The following is an 18,354-nucleotide window of genomic DNA, read 5'->3' as shown; positions in this document are numbered from 1 at the left end:
CGAGCGCCATCTCAAGCGCATCAAGCAAGTACACGCCTACGGTCTTGCGCAATTCCCTCCCCGTGTTGTATAACTTCTTCAAAAAGACCCATCAGCACCTCCATACCCAGCATCCTCAACTACCATTTGTCATAGGGAGTACATCTGCGCGTCGTGGGGTATGAATGGGCGGTATTAATGCAGTAGGAGCGGTGTGCTATGCGATGTTGAGCGACGGCGGACGCGGGCGGCAGGCGGCAGCAACGGCGGCGGGGGAGGGGCGTTTACGACGCCCGGCAGATGACCTCTCCGCCGAGACCGGCGCGGTATGCCTCCCAGCCCTCCATGTAGATGTCGGCGCCCTTGCGGTTAAGGGAGCGGTCGGCGGGAACCTTGACAACGAAGACCTCGCCGGTGCCGGCGCCGTGAATGTTGCGAGTCTCCTTTCCGAGGAGGATGCGGCCGAGCTCCTCGCGCGAGACGAACTTGCGAATGCTCGACTTGGACACGAGCTTGATGCGGCGCATGACGGGAAGGCCGTTACGGTGCTTGAAGTTGACCCAGACGCGCTGGGCGGGTGGAGACAGCTGGTGGAACTCGGTGGGGTTGGGGTGTGTGGGTGTGCCGAGGGTGACATTGGAGATGAGGCCGTGGCGGAGGAGGGCGCCGGCGACACCGAGCGATGCGCGCGAGTAGGGCAGCGCAGTCTGGCCGCGGAGGTTGCGCGACACGTTGTTGAGGTGCGAGATGAGCTTGTGGGGCGGCGCGTTCATCGTGCGTGCGTGCTGGAGATGGTGTCTTGCTCTTGATCTTGGATCTTGATCGTAATCTCAACGTTCAGACAAGACGGCGGAAAAAAGTGCCACACCTCGTGGCGCCAGTCGGAAACGCCGGCCGCCTCCGATGGGTGTCTGCCTTTTGCCCGGCAAAAGTTGAGACTTGGCTCGACCTCAAAAGACGCCATCACCCATGTCTTTCCCCACCGCCGTCGCTGGGCCTTCACGCCTCCCGCACATCGGGCGCCCGCTCGCCGCCGCCGCTGCCTCCGCCTCCGGAAGGAGAGCGTATGCGGTGCCCGCGGCGCGCAAGCGGCGCGACGAGGACGTGCCCCTGGACGCGGACGGCAAGCCCCTCTCGAGCGTCATGGACGACGTGGCGCCCGACGAGGTGCCGGCCATTTGGCGCTGGTTCCGCAGCTACGGCGACCAGTACCGGCTGCAGCCGGAGGGGCAGCGGGCCAAGTGGATCGGCGGGCACATTGTGAGACTGTCCGCGGCGCCGGCTGACCATAGCCATACCCGTCCAACCCGTCGTTCCGGCCACCACCACCGCTGTCGAACGACCTGATGGACGTGTTGGCGGAGGACTTGAAGCAGCCGGGCGTGACGGTGGGGCAGATTGCAGAGAAGCACAACGTGTCCAAAGCACGCCTCGAGGCCGTCAAAAAGCTCAAGATGGTCGAGGCCGAATTTGTCCGCCAGGTGAGTTTGGGCACAGCATGATGACAAAACAACATGACATTCTTTAACAAGACGCACACTGTGTATAACAACTGTGGTTACAACATTCTTCACTTCCTGATACTTTTTCCTCGTGATGGTACCCGTGCCCCGTGCTGACGCGTGCGCTTTTCTTTCGTCGGCCATCACGTCTCGCTTAATTGCTTCACATCACAGGTGAGTACCACTCCAATCCTACTTCAGTGATGAGCGAATCGATTAGTCTTTAAGACACACACATGGTTTCAAATCTCTCAATGCATGGCTTTCTGATCCCTCCCCTCCCTCCCACCTCGAGGAGATGGCTGACACCAGGGTCTTCCTCTCCAACATGCCTTCCACAACCGCATGGAGGTCCTCCTCGACGTCAAGAGCCCCGTCAAGAACAAGACTGTGTCTCTGGAATCACGCCGAGCCGAGGAGCAGGCGCGTGCCCTCCACCCCTCGACCAAGGCGGAGCAGGATGAAGAGTGGATCAAGGAGCACAGCACAGGCCACGGCGGTGCCTTCGGCGACCTTCACAAGCAGGCCAAGTACGAGGGCATGGTCATGGAGGCGTGGCAGTTCAAGGACGAGGCCGAGGTCATTGCCGACCGCAAGGCGGCCGCTGCGGCGGCCGAGCCCAAGCCCATCCCCAAGTGGGTGCCGCCCGTGCAGCCCACCACCTTCGCCAAGCCTGCCGGCACCGTGTACCGCTTCATCGACACGACGAAGGAGGAGAAGCGCAAGGCGGGCGAGCGCAAGGCCGCAAAGGACCGTAAGCAGGAGCGCAAGTTTAAGCGCGGGTAGTTTCATTGCATGCATAGCACAGGTCATAGCAGCGGTCGATGGTCGAAGGGGACGCGTGCGGTCTTGGTTGTCACCAATTGACTGGGACAGGCAGCAGCCAGCATCCAACTGCTTATCCTCAGCTGGGGATACTTGCGCTGGGGCTACTTGCGCCAAAATAAGTGGCATAGCCGGCTCAAGAGGCCAAGTACAACACGGAGAGGCTACAGAGAGAGGAAATTATTGCGGTGCGTAGGGTGCCGCATGCAGCGTCAGCGCTGCTCGTCTGTCGTTAGCTGAGTGCAGTAGGTGAAGCGCATCAGGCGCCGATCACTCACTTGACCACGTTCTGCCACCCGGGCTCTATCGCCCGCACCCAGACCACGATGCGGTCCCCGTCCCGTGCTGCCTGCACGAGCGGGTGTGTCCCGTCCAGCTCGATGCGATGGACCTTGAAGTACTGGCCGGCTGGCGTTAGCGTTCTCCCTCCAGTTGTATCTTCGGACTCACCAACCACATTGAACTGCACGAGATGCCGTTCCCCGACCTCTCGTCCGTTCCGCAGCAGGCCGAGCTCAAACCACGAGTACGACCACACATACGTGCCTGCTGTCAGCTCTGCGCCTGGCGATGGCGCACGGAGTGGCGCACCGTAGTGGTCGTCGTTGACCGTCCACCCCTGGTCGCGCGAAAACGTCTCGAGGACAATGCGGCGGAGCCACCACGTCGGGCGGTCGGACTTATCCTCCTCGCCTCGTTCTTCTTCTTCTCCTTCTCCAATCCGATCCTCATCCTCGCCTGGTGCACTGCGTTCAAGGCGCTGCTTCCGACTCGCAGCGATCCACGCCGCTCGCTCGTGCCCCAGCACCGTGGGCCCATCGAGCGCCTCCCAGTCCTCCCGTTCCCGCCCTGCCCGCTCCTGCTCGTCCGAGATGCACCCCACGGGCGCCGAGACGAGATACCACACGTCCCCCGGGCCGTCTCGCAAGCTATGCACCTCGCCCTCTTGCCCCGTGCTCCAGTCGGCGCCGCGGACACCGTGTGGCTCCGCCCCGCCAGCTTGCACGACGAGCGGACGCCGATTTGTGCGCCGGCACACGACCCACATCCCCGCCATGTCGAGGATGCGCTGCACGATATCTGGCGGCAGGCGGTCGAGGAGGTGCGCCTCGATGGCGGCGGCGGTCGCCGCGGAGCGGGGATGGTCGTGCGTCAACTGCGCGCTCGGCGCGGGCAGAAAGTACGCCGCAACGCCGGAGCGCGGTGGTGTCGGTGCTGGGTCAGAGGGCTGGCTCTGCGAGAGGCCCATGCTGGAGACGGAAGCTGGGAGTACCTGGAGAGTTGAGGAAAGTCTTGGGATCGTGGTGGCGATCCGGGATCCGGAGATGATGTCGTCTCGCGTTTATCCGAAGTTCAGGCGGGACGGCGACTCACCACACGTCTAACCTGGTCGGACGCGCCTGTCCGATCTCTGCATCTCATCATCCCCCATCTACATTGGAGTGCTCAGACGCATGCGATGATTCCATCCCCCGGCCTCGACCCCGAGGTCGAGCGGCTCGCGCAGCGCATCGCGGCCGCGTACGCCCAGTAAGTCCCCGATCACGTCGAGTGGAGGTGGACAATGGACAATGGGGATATGTGGAGCGACGAGAGATTCTACTCTAGTGGGAGCGCTGACGCCAGTCTGCCGCCGGGCGCGACCGGTCCTCGCCTCCTGGTTGCTATTGCGGGGTGCGTGGGAGCTAACGCTGCAGAGCTACAGGACAAGCAGATTGCTGACGCCAGTCGCCCAGGATCAGGCAAGAGCACGCTCGCCCACCCCCTGGTGGAGCGCGTTAATGAGCTCATCGGTGCATCCCCTGCGCCCGCCGTTTGTGTCGGCATCGACGGTTGGCACTACTCGCGCGAGCAGCTCGACGCTTTTGCAGACCCAAAGGAAGCACACTGGTGGCGGGTACGTTGCAGCTATCTCTCGCACCGGACGCCATCGTGCGATCACCTCCCCAACACAACCCCAGCACTTGCCTCGCACCACTACCCCAACAGCAAGCAGCCGTCGCTAACCGCAGGGCGCAGCACACACGTTTGACCAGCCGTCATATTGTGCCTTCGTGCGGGAGCTTCGGAAACCGACAAGACCTTCATCCCCATCCCTCCCATTCCCGACATTCGACCATGCAGCCAAAGACCCGGCGCCTGCGGCATGCCCGATCGAGCCGACACACCGCGTTGTCGTCATCGAGGGCCTGTACACGCTGTACGACGCCGCGGGGTGGCGCGACGCAGCGGCCGCGATGGATCTGCGCGTGTGGGTCGAGGTCCCGCGCGACATCTGCCTCCGGCGCACCCTCCGGCGCAACCTCGCGGCGGGGATCGTTGCGGACGAGGCGGCCGCCAGAGTCCGCGTCGAAGCCGTCGACATGGTCAATGGCGACACTATTGCGCGCGCGCGCTTCGCGCCCACAGACGAGATCGCACCCGCCGACCGCCCAGACATGGCGTAGAGACTAGACCAGCTTGTGCTTGGTATCATTGCACGCTGCCGCCCAGACGCCGGCAGCCTAATGTAGTTTTTTGTTGTGCCGCGCACGTGCCGCACGTGCCGTCGAGCGACTAACGTGGCGTGGAAGCGTTGGCACATGCCCGCACAGATGCACAGGAAGGTTCGCGGGTTCTCGATCAGGCTCTGCTCACATGCCTCGTCTGGGCACGAGGCAATCGGTCGGCTCCAGACTCGAGATGATCACAATCCTAACGGCAGGAGTGGGCGGGATGACAATGGTAGTGGTCATTCATGCTAGAGAGCTAAGGATACAGGGTATGGCGTGTGTGCCGGCTCGAAACAGTGGGTGGGACGTGCGTACTATGATCACGGATCATGTGGGGTGTGGGTACAATCAAGCACGCGGAGATGATTCTGCGGGTGGGGTCGAGGCCAGCTCGGGGTGCCGATCCAGCAGCAACGCGGTATGCGGTGCGTCTACAGCCTGCAGCCGCGTCCAGAGGCATGCTCGGTTCGGTCTCTGCTCGGCACGGCCAGCGGAGCTCCTTGCGACGATCATCAACTGCTCGCCGCACTGCCTCCAAGCAAAGCTTGAAGCTTCAGCAGGCTACCCGAGCGCTCTGTAGTCGGACGAGCCGACGCGGCATGCACGGGGCGGTGCGTCGCGGGCGCGGTGGAGACGCTGTCTGTCAGCTTCTGGTGGAGCTGGCCGTAACCGGAATGGAACCGGAATTCGGGCCGACAGGCACGCGGTCAACAAGACCGCCACTCACCGGTACTCGGGTGCGCTGCGCGAGGTTTGCGGGGCGTGGCTCGCGGGTCTCGAGGGTGTCGAGGGCGTCGAGCGCTTCGATGGCATCGATGGCTTCGATGGCGTCGATGTCGAGCGGCGCGAGCGCAAGGGGAGACAGGGGGAGTGGCGCGAGCGCGGCGCGGGGCGCACGCTTGCTCGCCGGGGCGGATCGAGCGGCACGGGCGGCATACGGGTTGCCATCGACACCATAGCTCGATGACGAGCGCTGCATTGCGTAGCCGCCCATTGGGACCATGGACGCGGCGCTCATCGGCGCGGCGCGCGCCATCGAGGGTGCGAGGGGTGGGGAGGTGCGGGCCATTGATGGGGGGCGGGCGACGCCCATGCTCGCGTAGCTCCGGCGCATGGGGACTGCGGCGAGCTTGAGTTGGTTCGGGAGGGGAGTGGATGTGGGCGCACACATTGCGTGGTGGGGCTGGAGGGCGCGGGGGACGTGTGGGTCGGTGATGGCGGAGTAGTGGGGGTGGGAGTGGAAGAGGTAGTAAGTGGTGACGGAGGAGTTTTGTGTTGAGATTGCGAGCGCGGGTGGTGATGAAGAACAATGAGAAGGAGAGTGGGGAGTATGCTGATGTGAGGCCAAGGCCATGATATAATAAGCAGATGATGGACGTTGTGTGGATGCAGATCACGCGTTGTGTATCTTTGTGTGTGTGTTCCTGGCTGGATGGATAATCTCACGGGGGGCACAACGTGAGGAATGCCCGATCGCCTCATCCTCGTTTACTCTCGTTTCCGTGATGCACAGCGATGCCAGTCGCCGCGACGGCTGCTACACTGCCCTTGTCCGTCGCGTCACGCCCCTCGCCATCACGCCTCACGGCTGGCCTCGCGACCCACGTCATGCATGACCTGCCAAGCCCAGCTCATCCATAGCTCATCTGCATCCCACATATTGTCCATATTCCCCCCCCACCCGCCGCTAATCTGGCGCCGTCAATTCTGTGCTCAATGCTCATCACGGCCCGCAGATCGCCCTTTCATCGGGCCCTGTGTCCTCGTCCTCGTCCAGATTGGGGACGGGGGACGGCCTGTGTGGGAACCGGAGGTCATTCCAGGCCGAAACGACGGTGGCGTGTGGCTTGCGGCGCCAGGCAGAGCGGCGAGCGCCGAGACCTCTGCTATGGCGGCCCATTTTGCCAGCTTTTGCCAGGGCAGAAATGTATGCTCATCAAATGTGACTGGGGGTTGCGTCCCGCTCGCCCGCCCATGCCGCCCACTTCATGTCCCCTCGTCGCCGGTGCCCGTCTTGGTCAATTTGGCTGATACTGCGTACGGGGCGGCCGGTTTCATGTCACATAGCACTCACACGATCGGGCTCGCCCCCGTCATCCGTCACATTTGTGCATCGACACAGACACGCAAGTGCAACGCTTCATCCGACATTCCCGCCCCTGTCCTCACAAATCCGAGGTCAGCTGCCGCCGCCCATGCCGCATCATGTGTTGTGTCCGTTGCCACATTCCCACTCGTTGTGTTCAAGCGAGGACAGATGCAGATGGCTTTGCAGGTGACAGCGAGTCACGCGCTCACGCGCTCACGCGCCGGTCGCACCGTGACTTCCGCGCTGTTACCAGCGCCACCGGGTCGCGGCTGACTTTTTCGTCACACTGCGAGCGCTTGTCCTCGTCCCTCCTCGGATCCGAGCCAGTGTACACTCCTCCCGCCCGCCCAATTAGGCTTTCTTCTTCATCATCATCTCATCGCCATGTATCGAACCCGTCCATGCCCATGTGATCACCGCACAGACTATCGCCGCCGCCGGAGCCGTAAGAGCGTCACGCCCTCGCGGTTGTACCTCTCGCGCTCTGGGTCGTCCGCTACCGGCTCCGAGTCAAAGTGCTTCTTCAGCATCATGAAGAACCGCTTGTCCGCCTGCCATCAGCGTCTGTGACAACCGTGCACGCCCGCCACCTGCTGTCATCATCGACCTACCTTCCTCCGCTTCTTCCAGCAGAACAAAACCTCAAGGTCCTTACCGACGGGAGCGAGGTCGCACAGCGTCTTGACGAGCAGAGGGAACGCCGGCTGGCGTCAGCTACAGCCACGCACCATATCACCTCAAAGTACACGCAGTCGGCGGCGAGGACGACGTCGACGTCGGTCGGGACGCCGCTGATCTCCTCGCCCCAATTGAGCTCGGCGACGTGCAAGTTTCCACCAGGCACATTGAGCTCGGCATTAACCTGCATGAGGTCGAGCAGCACCGCCTGGTCGGTCACCCACACGTCCGCCGACGGCTCGAGCAGCGCAGCCGCGATGCCGACGAGCCCCGTCCCGCTGCCAAGCTCGAGCACCGTCTTCCCGCGCAAGTGCTCGGGCGCCAGCGCATGCCGGTGCGCAAGGTACGCCGTGAGGACCTGATGTCAGTCCTCTGGCGGTCACCTGATGAGCGCGTGCACGGCCCGAGTAACACTAACCTCGCCGGCAGGCCACGCGACGCCGCCGCACCCGGGCCCAGCGTCGACTTTGAGACGCACGCCGGGCGTGCCCGGCACGGCGAGGTGCGTTTCGGCGTCAGCTGTAGTCGTCGGGGGTCGCGGGGGCGCGATGCCCTCGAAGGTGGGCAGCGCCGAGCCGTCCGAGCTGAGCGACGCGGAGCGCGAGCGGGGAGAGTCGCCCATCTGTTGTTGTGGGCGTTGGCGAGAAGGTCGGCGGCGGCGCGTTCGACGTCTTCTGAACTTTTCCACGTGGCCGGGACCGATTTAGGCCGGTGGCGTGCTGGATGGGGCGGAGTGCGGGGTGACATTAAGAGCGGCGTTGTGGAGAGAGAGGGCTTGTCAGAAGCCATAGATTGCTCTTGCCGTACGAATATGGGTCTTGGACAGTGTAAATCTGAACGGCGATGAGCGCTGCCGAGGCGTTGCCGAGCGGTTGAGCGTTGTTGTGGTCGCCAAGAGGCACTTGGGTGGGTGGCAAGTTCCTTGTGGCAAATGCGGGGTGGTGCCTGAATCCTCTCTTCCGTCATCTTTGGCCACCCAACACCAACTCATCAGTCAACACCTCAGCATGGCCTACAACTACTCGCACGTCATCGACGCGCTCGGCCACACCCCCGCGTGCGGGCCAAAGACGCGTGCGCCCGCCGAGCTAGGCCCAGTGTCAGCCCCGGCAGGCCGCTCGCCCGGCCCCGGCTCCCATCGCTCCCCCTCGCCCCTGCGCGCCGCGGCAGCGCGCGAACCCGTGCTCCTGCAGCCGCTTCCGCCCTCGACCGTGCTGAAGAAGGAGGGGGCGGCGCAGAGCGAGCTCGAGCTCGACCGGCAAGCGGCGCAGCGGCGGCGCGAGCGCGAGCTCGCCGAGGCGCTGCAGGACGCGCAGTACTCGGTGGAGCGCATAGCTGCGCGCGAAGAGATGGGGACGTGGGCGAAGAAAGCCGCGGCGGCCGCCGACGTGCAGGAGGGCCGGAAGACGGCGCCGTTCGTCCGCCCGCCAGAGGCGTACGAGCTTTACCAAGCCATCGACAAGAAGGACCTCGACTTCATCGCGCGCGTGCGCGACCACGCATTCAACATGCTCCTGCAGAAGAATGCGAGCGAGTTCCCCGTCGTATACGCGGCCCGTATAGGGCCGAGCCACCGCGACGTCCTCATCCTCATAGTGGGCGCGTTCAGCCGCTTCGTGAACCAACTCGACGAGGAGGACTTCCAGAAGAAAGAAGTGCAGAACACGCTCAAAATGCTGCGCGCGAATGTAGGCTTGTAGCTCGCCGCGCTGACGCCAGCTCAAGCTCGCGATCGACAACGCCCTCCTGCCCCAGAACCAGCCGCATCTTCTCTCATCCTATCTCCAAGTCTTGATAATGAGCGAGGGCGACTCGTGGATCCACAAGACGGCGCACGACCTCGGCCTCCTCATGCGCGACCCGGACGGCCGGCCCGTCGCCGAAGCCGAGGCGCTCGTGCGCCGCTTCGCGACGCGCGAGCTTCGCTCCGTGCCCGGCGGTGTCGCCGACGTCGAAGAGTACGTGTGGAACGCGACGCTCGACCTTGTGATCATGGCCGCGTGGGGCGTCGCTGCGAAACAGATTGACGCCGAAGACCTCCCGACGTACACGTTTGCGCGGGATCTCCGGACGCTCAACGAGCTCGCGCAGGCGATGGAGGCCAACGCGGGTGAGATGGCACGCGTGAATCGTCGCGTGCGGTTCATCCTCGACACGGTCATGCGCATCGCGCCAAACACGCTGCTAGGCATGCGGGCGCGAGTGGGCGAGATCCGCACCGCGGTCGACCGCGGGTGACGTGGTGAGAGCGTGTGAGGAGGAGACTGACGGAGGCCGGATCGGGTGAAGTGTCAGCGCGTTATCTAGAGCTCCAACATCTGTAACAAGCAATGTATCCAATGCACAGAATAGCTGAAGCGCGAGAGAAGTATACAGCGAGGATTCTCCACTCGTGGTCTGTGCGCTGACAGTCAAGAGCGAGCGATGACCAGCGGGTGCTGGGCCATGCGGGGGGACCTGAAATTAAAGAGGATCGATTCTCTTTTGTCCCCTACGTGAATGTGCTCAGCAGGTATCAGCAATGCTGGCGTTCGAGACTTCCGACGCCTTTTGCGCTGCAATCATGAGGGAATCAGCGAAGGACCGAGCGAGCGGCGGGGCCGTCGATGCCGTGATGAAAGGAATGCGCCGAGAGCCGCGAGGACGTGATGTACCCATTCCCCCTGCATGCAGTCTAATCTATTACAAGCCACGGCCTACGCAGCGAGCGCGGTGCGGCGCACAGGCAGCCCGTGACTCTCGAGGTCGGCCTTGACCTCGTCGATCCCGACCTCGCCGCGGTGGAAAATGCCCGCCGCGAGCGCGGCCTCACACCCCGTCTTCTCAAACACCTCCTCAAAGTCGGCGGCGCACCCTGCGCCCGACGACGCGACGACGGGGATGCTCACGGCCGCGCGCACCTGCTTGATCAGGTCGAGGTCGAAGCCCTTGCCCGAGCCGTCGCGGTCGACCGAGTTCAGCAGGATCTCGCCGGCGCCGAGGCGCTCGACGCCGCGCGCGAGCTGCACCACGTCGAGGTCGCGCACCGCCCGCCCCCCGCTGATCGTGCACTGGTACCACCACGCCTTGCCGGCCTCGTCGGGCTTGGTGCGCGTTGTGCTCGTCTCGCCCGTGATGAGCGTGGCGCGGTGCGCCTCAGGCACAGCCTCGATCCAGTCCGGCTGCGTCGTGTCATAGTACACCCGCTTAGGGTCGATGGAGACGACGACAGCCTGCGCGCCGTACGCGTTCGCGATCGTCTCAATCCCCGTTGTGCCCGTCAATGGCTCTTCGCCGCGCGCTTCGCGCGCCATCATCTCCTCGACGTTGATGACGGCCTCCGAGCCGATCGACACCTTGTCCGCCCCGGCGCGGAAGTAGGCGCCGGCGACCTCGAGCGCCGACCGCTTCGTCCCGTCCGGGTCGACCGTGTCCTTGATCCCTCCGCCGACGGTGAGGGGCACAAACACGGTCTCGGCAGACGTGCGCACAACCTCGAGCATGGGCTGGTCCTGCAGAGCATTCGACCGGAAGCTGGTGATGTTCAAGAAACAAATCTCGTCCGCGCCGCCCTCGTAGTATCTGCGCGACAGCTCGACAGGCTTGCCAAGGTTGCGCACGTTGCCGCCCTCGGCCTTCTCGCGCACATCGTACTGGTCACCCTTGGTGACGACGAGGTCGCCGTTGTCGTTCGAGCGCACGTCGAGGCACGCGACGATACGGCTCGTAAGGCCGCTCGACGACGCGGGTGCAGGCCGCGGGTCTTGGTCGACCCAGGCGCCCTCGTCACGGGTGGTAAGGGGGTGCGGGGGCGCCGAGAGCTCCTCAACTGATGCGTTGAGCCAGCGCTTGAGAAGGTCAAGGCCGGCCGGCCCAGACTTCTCGGGGTGGAACTGGGTGCCGAAGACGTTGCCGCGACGGACGGACGAGACGAAAAGCTCGCTCCCGTACCGCGAGACGGTGTATGCAAAGTCCTTGAGCGCAGCCTCACGCTCAGGCGTGCCGCGCCCGACAAGCGCCGCGTACGAGTGGACGAAATAGTAGTCCTCGCCGGTGAGAACGAGCTCATCGGCCTCGCCGGCCGGCTTGTCTGACGCGTGCGCGCGCCACGCCCTGTTCCATCCCATGTGCGGCACGCTCTTCTTGCCACCGTCCGCGGCGTTGAACTTTGAGATCTGGTACGGGATCACGCCGAGGCCCTTGGCGCCCTCGGCCTCGGTCGAGCTCTCAAAGAGCACCTGCAGGCCGATGCAGATACCAAAGTACGGCTTGCCCGACCGGATGTACTTCAGCAGCGGCGCCATCATGCCCGACGTCTTGAGCATGCCCGCGGCCTGCTGGAAGGCGCCGACGCCGGGGAAGAGGAGTTTCTGCTGTCAGCTGGGTGTGTGCGACAGAAGGGAGGAGGCCGTTCCCACGAGACCACTCACGTCGGCCTTGTCAAAGTCCGACTCGTCCTTGATCCACTCGAACTCGTACCCGAGCCGGCTGATCGAGTTTGCGAGACTACTGTCAGTATGGGCGGTGGGAGCAAGCTCACCTGCAGACATTGCCGGCTCCGTAGTCGAGGATGAAAAGGCGAGGCTTGGAAGCCTGTGATGTTGGTGCAGTCATTGTGGATGGGGGAGAGAGTGGTGGCAAGAATGCGACCAAGAGTGAGAGGTGAGTAGCTCATCCGGCCGGTCCTTCAGAAATCAAGTCCTGACTTTCGAGTCGAAGTGGAGGGCGGAGCTTTTCGCCACGTGGCTCCCCACCTGCTCTGACTCAGCCAAGGATGACGGTGGTGGTTGCCAGGCTCTGTATGCACATGTCATCTTTTCTGTTATTAATCTGGGTCAGACTAGCGCTGCTAGCGCTGATTCATAATAAACTCCTGAGGCGCCGCTGGGGTTCCGGGTCGCGCCTGCGCCGTTATCTCAAAATGTTCATCGGTCACATCTATTAACTCTATCGCACTCGGCGCTGATTTCCTCAGGCACCACCTAAACTCAGGGGGGGGCCTGTTCTCCACCAACGCTTACCGCTTCTGCCAGCGCAGGAAGCGAGCAGCGACGAGGAGAACCATAATGTTGAACACGACGTAGCAGATAAAGATGCCCACGTCGCGCCAGCGGTTGGCGAAGTTGATAGACAGGTTGGCGAAGAACGCCTGGCCGTCACGGTACTGGCAGTACTCGCAGTCGGACGTGGCGTTGGGGTTGTTGAGGTACGCGCCCATGACATCGGCGAACTTGCCGGCCCACTCGGCGCAGGTCTGGCCCGAGGGCGGGCTGAAGCGGTGGAACTCGCTCGGCTTGCACTGCACGGGCACATCCTGGAGGACGGTGGAGACGAGACCCTCGATGAGGTAGGTGAAGGGGTCGAGGGGCCACATCCACTTGCGCCAGAAGTAGGGGAGGGTGACGGGGGGCGCCGTGACACCGCAGAAGACCGAGAAGAGCACCAGCAGGAAGGGGTTGAAGAGCGCGGCAATCATGATCGAGGGCGAGAGGGCCGCGAGCGCTTGGCCCAGCGTGACCGAGTACACCTCGGTGATGAGGACCATGAAGAAGAAGTAGCCGGCGCGGTCCGACGCGAAGGGGAAGCCGACGGGGTAGTAGATCAGGAGGAAGAATGCCGTGGCGCAGAGCACCGAGTACGGCATCTCCGCGATGAGCTGGGTAAGGGCAAAGATCGTGCTCGAGTACATCTTGGACGACGCCTCGCGGTTGAATGTCATGCGGGACATGATGTACTGCGGCTCGATTTGAGCGAGAATGAGCGCGGGCAGGACGGTGGCGTAGAAGACGACGAAGACGCGGTACTGGAGCGACTGGAGGCTGTTGTCGAGGTTCAAGAAGGTGAGGGCGACAACGAGACCGATAGCAAGATGCGCGAACAGACGAGTGTACTGGTAGTCGGCATTGCGCCAAAGAGCAATGTTGGTGCGGCGCAGCACAGTCTTGAACTGGAACATGAACGAGGTCGCGTACTCGCGCGGCTTGCCGTCGTCCGTGATTGGCTTGGCGAGCGCGGCGGCGTTGAGCTCCTTGATCTCCTCCTTAACCCTAGCAAACTCGGGGCTCGCCTTCCACTTCTCGTGCCAGTCGCCGCCGATGCGCTTACGCGAGCCGGCGCCAATAGCCTCGAGCATGAACTCGGCGGGGTTGGCGTCGTCAGGGACCTTGGCGCCGTTACGCTCAAGGTAGTCGATGAGAGTAGCCGAGTCGGGCCCAATGTCACCGAAGTAGACGCACTCGCCGCCACGCTGGAGAAGCAGGAGGCGGTCGAACGACTGGAAAAGAAGCGCGTTAGGCTGATGGATGGTGCACAGGATTTTCTGCGTCGTTAGCTTCTACACCTTCCAGGGATAATGTTACTCACTTGGCCGGCGGCAGCGAGCTTGCGCAGGAAGCGGACGATGTTGTAGGCCGACTGGCCGTCAAGACCCGAGGTAGGCTCGTCCAAGAACAAGAGGAGGTCGGGCTTGGCGGCAAGCTCGACGCCGATAGTGACACGCTTGCGTGCCTCGACAGACAGACCGTAACCGGGGAAACCAATCATGCCGTCCGCGAGGTCCTGGAGCTCGAGGAGCTCAATGATGTCCTCGACATACGCGTCCTTCTCGGCCTTGGGCACACTCTCCGGCTGGCGGAGGTATGCCGAGAAGCGGAGAGCCTCACGCACAGTCGTCGTCCACTCGTGTACGTCGAGCTGCTCGGCGTACGCACAACCACGGGCGAAAGAGACGTCAACAGGGCGGCCGTTCATGAGGAGATCGCCCTCAATCACACCGATAGACTTGCGGGCAGCCAGAACGTCAAGCAGAGTCGTCTTGCCGGCACCCGATGCACCCATAAGGGCCGTAAGAGAGCCAGGCTTGACATAGCCGTACACATCGTTGAGGAGCTGGCGCTTGCCGCCGGGCACAGGGACGGTGTACTTGAGACCTTCCCAGGTGAAGGGGGTGGGCGCCATGCCGAGGTTGCTGAGGTCCTGGTCGAGCTTGCCGGCGCGGTATCCCTCCTTGCGCTCCTCGAGACGCTCATTGAGCTCCTTGAGCTCCTTGGTGGGCTTAGCAAAGACGACGATAGCAAGGTGTGCGGCTCCGAGCTTGAGCTTCTCCATAAAGAACACTGGGATTAGTGACTTCCAACACCCCCAACAAAAGACTTACTCTGCATGAACATGTAGAAGCAGAACCAGCCGATGAGCACGCCGAAGTTGCGCCAGATGTGGGCCTTCGAGTACTGGAACCCGGCGGCCATGTAGGCCGTGCCCGTGACCATGTCGGTGCCGGGCGACGAGCCCGGGAGCGCGCACATCTGGTTGGGGCCTACGCCGGAGGGGTAGCCTGTGATGCCGAGCTGGGGAATGTTGGTTGGGATGATGTAGTTTGCGTCGCAACGCATCGTGATCCGTGAGAACTCGTTGGCGAACAGCGCCTCGTAGCCGTAGTAGAGCGGGTTGAGGTACGAGATCCAGAACAGCCAGCGCTTCATGGCGAACTGCGGGATCATGTAGCCTGCGTAGGACACCATCAAACTGATCAGGATGGATGCCAGACGCGCGGCGACGTTGTAGTCGCTTGTCGCGACACCGAGGGTGCGGAAGAAGCCAGCCATGACCATGAATGTCGTAAAGACGAACAAGTAGAACCTGCGGGGTCAGCGTGGCACATGATAACGGTACGAACATGAAGAAGGCTCCAGCAGAGGCCGCGAGACCGCCCATGAAGTACAAGATTATGGCGAAGATCTGGGGTCAGCGTTGGTGTGTGGAAAGCGAAGAGTCCAGTCTCCCGAAACTCACGAAAATGTTGGTTGCGTTGAACGGCACATCGCTCACAACGGCCGCAACAGCGTAAGCTGCGGGACGGTAGAAGCGATACCCGACCTGGCGATACAGAATGGGCCGACCGAGCATCTGACCGGGCAGCTCTGAGAAGGACGTGAGAGCGTTGAACAGGAGACCCAAGAAGAGAAGACCGCCGCGGGTGAACGCGCCGCTCGCCGTCTCAGGCAGGCGGAAGTAGACGGAACCGACAATAAGAGCAATGATGATCGAGGTAGCGTAGGACGTGTAGATGTCAAACTTGTTCTGGAACTTGAGGATAATCTGGCGCTGGACGATGGCCATGACCTGGGCATAGAACGAGACGGTGAATGGCGAGGTCTTGCCCACACCACGGTGCTTCTGCTCGCGGACGGCGATGCGGAACTCCTCGCGGTCCTTCTCCTCGGCCTGCATCTGCGCCTTGTACTCGTCCTTCTCGGCTACCATGCGCGCGTAGATGTCTGCCTTGCGGTACGCCTCCTCCATCGCCTCGGGCGTCGAGGGGACGTTGGTCTCGTCACGGCCCTCCTGGTAGCGGCGCTCGTTGGGGTCCGTGCAGCCCGAAAGGTAGTCGGCCGACGTCTGACGGGGGAGGTCGAGGAAGCCGAGGCTGACCATGTAGGCGCGCGCTTCGGCGGCGGGGCCGAAGTAGACGACGTGGCCGTCGTTCAGGAGCAGCACCTTGTCGAACTGCTTGTAGATGCCTTCGCCGGCCTGGTAAAGCGAGACGAAAGTTGTCTGCTGCATGATGTCGGTGAGGAGGCGGAGGGACTTGGCGTAGTCGAGTGCCGTCGAGGCGTCGAGACCACGGGTGGAGTTGTCCCACGAGCACAGGGCGGCGCCGGAGCAGAACTGCTCGGCAATGGAGACACGCTTGCGCTCACCACCCGAGACACCACGAATGAAAGCGTTACCGACGACAGTGTTCGCCGTGTGCTTGATGTTGAGCATGGAGAGGAGCAGCTCGAGGAGGTTCTCGCGGTACTCGCGCGCCGAGACGCCGGGGAGCTTCTTGGGCGTCTTGAGGCGCAGCGCGAAGCGCAGCGTCTGCGCGACCGTGAGCGTCGGGAGGTGGTCGTCGTCCTCCTGGTTGTACAGCACCTCGCCGGCGTACAGCTTGTGCATCTCCTTGGCGGGGATGCCGGCGTAGTCGACATCGCCGTTGACGGATAGGAACGAATCGCGCTGGTTGGCGATTGACTTGAGGAATGTCGAGCAGCCCGAGCCGGGGCGGCCGAGGACGAGACACATCTCGCCCGGCCGCAGAACACCGGAATTGGGGTGCAGGATCGTCTTGGGCTTGGGAGCGAACGGCTTGTAGCCGAAGACGCCGAGCACCTGGAGTTAGCGACATCCATCAACTCCGCTGGAGAGTCGGATGATTCATCACGCCATGACCGACGGGCGGTGGCGAAGCCACTTCATACCGCACAGACCAACAATCGTCCCGGTGGCTCCGCCACATCGGCTCATTCGCTCTATCGAGGAATGCTAAGCCACTCCATTCAGTCTGGTTAGACTCACACTGAGAGCGGGCATCAAGAACTGCTCAACGATAGCGTTGGGGAAGGTGCGAATGTTCATACGAATGCTGATGTTAGCGACTCTCTTCAGCCTGTAACCCACCCTCCACCACCAACGACCTCTAGGTCTTCCCACACAACACCGACACGCTTGGGCTTGATGTTGGCCGAGTCGCACGCCTCGCGGCCGGCACGCAGCTCGTCCGCGAGGTTGAACTCGCTGTCATCCTGACCCGCCGCCTTCTCGACGTCGGGCGCCTCCTTGCCCTCTGCGATGCTCATGTGCGTGGTCGTGCGGCGCGGCGGTACCATGTTGCTGCGTGCTGAGCGGAACGACATGCCCGTCGACACGCGGCGAAGCATGGTCGGTGGCGCGTCGGCGCTCTCCTGGCTCATGGCCGAGAACTTGCGCTCGAGTGCAGCAAACTCCTGTTTGCCGCGGCTGACGGAGACGTGCCGGTCCTCGAGGTCGCCGACGAACGAGCCGTTCGCGCTCCGCTGCAGGTCCTCGACGGCCGTGCCGCCGTCCGAATGCTCGTGCTCGTCGCGGACCGCGTCCCGCGACTCGGCGATATCATATTCCACCACTTGGGGGTTTACTGGTGGGGCTGTTTCCAGCCCCGTCTTGCTGGTTGGCGTCGGCGCCATTCTCGATACTCTCGATCGAGCAGCAGGTGAAGTTGACAATGGAAGGAGCCGCTATTCACGCTGGACGCAAGAGCGGGTCGTTCGCTCGGTTGTCTCGTACCACCTCGGTGTTGGCGGATAAATATTTTCCAGGTCGAGCGCACTGATTACTCAGTATCAGCCCGGTATTATGACGTTCACATTGAGACCGTCGGTCTGCTCCAGGGACGTCCCTGTTGCCAGCGGAGGGTCACCGACCTTGGCGAGACTGGGACGTTCCGCGGCGTATGGTCTTGGCCGCTGCGCCATAAACTCCGCCGCAGCGGAGATGCATCGACGCGGTCTGCCTCGGGTCCGGGCATGTGTCACTGCTTCCAGACTCTCTTGTCCATCAGCGCAGCTGACAGCTTGTGAGCTGGGCTGATGTGAGAAGGCGAGTAACCTCGGCTCTCACGTGGGACATGTGATCGTTTCATCGGCAAGGCGCGAGGGGGGCCGGGAAGATAATCCGGCAATTCAGGGGCGCATGTTGACATGTTCAAGAAACTTCTGAGTGGCCAGCGCTCCATGCTGCGGCCAGCCAACGCCACAACATCCCGGATTGCCCTACATCCTGGTAAATAAGCCTTGTTGTAATCGTGAGGATATGTCGTGAGGACTGCGTGGAAGCCGTCGGCCTTGGGAGCGTTTGGGTTGGGGGAGGCCGGATGATGACTAAAATCGAGCGCCGACACTATCTCCGGTCTGATGCCGCAAGCAGGCACGTCTGCAAGAGCTGGCTGGGCGGCGATGCAGACGCTCATACAACTCCTCCGCATGAGCGCTCCGCCGCTCCCGCTTTCGTG

General features: G+C 62.8%; 10 protein-coding genes across 10 annotated transcripts; 4 read left to right on the top strand and 6 right to left on the bottom strand.

Annotated features, from left to right (window-relative positions):
• Positions 1-263: 263 nt before the first annotated feature.
• COLE_02491 (uncharacterized protein) lies at positions 264-752 on the bottom strand (the record flags this gene model as incomplete). Its single annotated transcript, XM_018424337.2, has 1 exon — positions 264-752. The coding sequence occupies one exon, from the start codon at positions 750-752 to the stop codon at positions 264-266; it is 489 nt and encodes a 162-aa protein (XP_018275865.1).
• Positions 753-1,325: 573 nt separating this feature from the next.
• Positions 1,326-1,481, top strand: COLE_02490 (uncharacterized protein; the record flags this gene model as incomplete). The annotated part of the gene is made up of 1 exon (XM_018424338.2): positions 1,326-1,481. The coding sequence occupies one exon, from the start codon at positions 1,326-1,328 to the stop codon at positions 1,479-1,481; it is 156 nt and encodes a 51-aa protein (XP_018275866.1).
• A 345-nt stretch (positions 1,482-1,826) lies between these two features.
• Positions 1,827-2,267, top strand: COLE_02489 (uncharacterized protein; the record flags this gene model as incomplete). Its single annotated transcript, XM_018424339.2, has 1 exon — positions 1,827-2,267. One exon carries the CDS (start codon positions 1,827-1,829, stop codon positions 2,265-2,267), a length of 441 nt encoding a protein of 146 aa, XP_018275867.1.
• A 219-nt stretch (positions 2,268-2,486) lies between these two features.
• On the bottom strand, positions 2,487-3,555 carry COLE_02488 (uncharacterized protein; the record flags this gene model as incomplete). The annotated part of the gene is made up of 4 exons (XM_018424340.2): positions 2,487-2,532; positions 2,585-2,714; positions 2,757-2,852; positions 2,898-3,555. 4 exons carry the CDS (start codon positions 3,553-3,555, stop codon positions 2,487-2,489), a joined length of 930 nt encoding a protein of 309 aa, XP_018275868.1.
• A 210-nt stretch (positions 3,556-3,765) lies between these two features.
• On the top strand, positions 3,766-4,753 carry COLE_02487 (uncharacterized protein; the record flags this gene model as incomplete). The annotated part of the gene is made up of 4 exons (XM_018424341.2): positions 3,766-3,836; positions 3,933-3,980; positions 4,035-4,203; positions 4,319-4,753. The coding sequence occupies 4 exons, from the start codon at positions 3,766-3,768 to the stop codon at positions 4,751-4,753; spliced, it is 723 nt and encodes a 240-aa protein (XP_018275869.1).
• A 606-nt stretch (positions 4,754-5,359) lies between these two features.
• Positions 5,360-6,152, bottom strand: COLE_02486 (uncharacterized protein; the record flags this gene model as incomplete). Its single annotated transcript, XM_018424342.2, has 2 exons — positions 5,360-5,434; positions 5,526-6,152. 2 exons carry the CDS (start codon positions 6,150-6,152, stop codon positions 5,360-5,362), a joined length of 702 nt encoding a protein of 233 aa, XP_018275870.1.
• Positions 6,153-7,312: 1,160 nt separating this feature from the next.
• On the bottom strand, positions 7,313-8,187 carry COLE_02485 (uncharacterized protein; the record flags this gene model as incomplete). Its single annotated transcript, XM_018421555.2, has 4 exons — positions 7,313-7,438; positions 7,499-7,591; positions 7,624-7,923; positions 7,984-8,187. The coding sequence occupies 4 exons, from the start codon at positions 8,185-8,187 to the stop codon at positions 7,313-7,315; spliced, it is 723 nt and encodes a 240-aa protein (XP_018275871.1).
• A 385-nt stretch (positions 8,188-8,572) lies between these two features.
• Positions 8,573-9,803, top strand: COLE_02484 (uncharacterized protein; the record flags this gene model as incomplete). Its single annotated transcript, XM_018420018.3, has 2 exons — positions 8,573-9,253; positions 9,285-9,803. 2 exons carry the CDS (start codon positions 8,573-8,575, stop codon positions 9,801-9,803), a joined length of 1,200 nt encoding a protein of 399 aa, XP_018275872.2.
• A 458-nt stretch (positions 9,804-10,261) lies between these two features.
• On the bottom strand, positions 10,262-12,158 carry COLE_02483 (uncharacterized protein; the record flags this gene model as incomplete). Its single annotated transcript, XM_018421556.2, has 3 exons — positions 10,262-11,914; positions 11,975-12,050; positions 12,085-12,158. 3 exons carry the CDS (start codon positions 12,156-12,158, stop codon positions 10,262-10,264), a joined length of 1,803 nt encoding a protein of 600 aa, XP_018275873.1.
• A 403-nt stretch (positions 12,159-12,561) lies between these two features.
• COLE_02482 (uncharacterized protein) lies at positions 12,562-17,530 on the bottom strand (the record flags this gene model as incomplete). Its single annotated transcript, XM_018426427.2, has 7 exons — positions 12,562-13,863; positions 13,908-14,659; positions 14,701-15,182; positions 15,220-15,281; positions 15,336-16,697; positions 16,884-16,950; positions 16,986-17,530. 7 exons carry the CDS (start codon positions 17,528-17,530, stop codon positions 12,562-12,564), a joined length of 4,572 nt encoding a protein of 1,523 aa, XP_018281437.1.
• Between the last annotated feature and the right edge of the window lie 824 nt (positions 17,531-18,354).

The sequence above is a fragment of the Cutaneotrichosporon oleaginosum genome (genome assembly GCF_008065305.1).
Source record: "Cutaneotrichosporon oleaginosum strain ATCC 20508 chromosome Unknown ATCC20508_contig02, whole genome shotgun sequence".
Classification (NCBI taxonomy): Eukaryota; Fungi; Basidiomycota; class Tremellomycetes; order Trichosporonales; family Trichosporonaceae; genus Cutaneotrichosporon; species Cutaneotrichosporon oleaginosum.
This window is presented reverse-complemented; position numbering and strand designations above follow the sequence as displayed.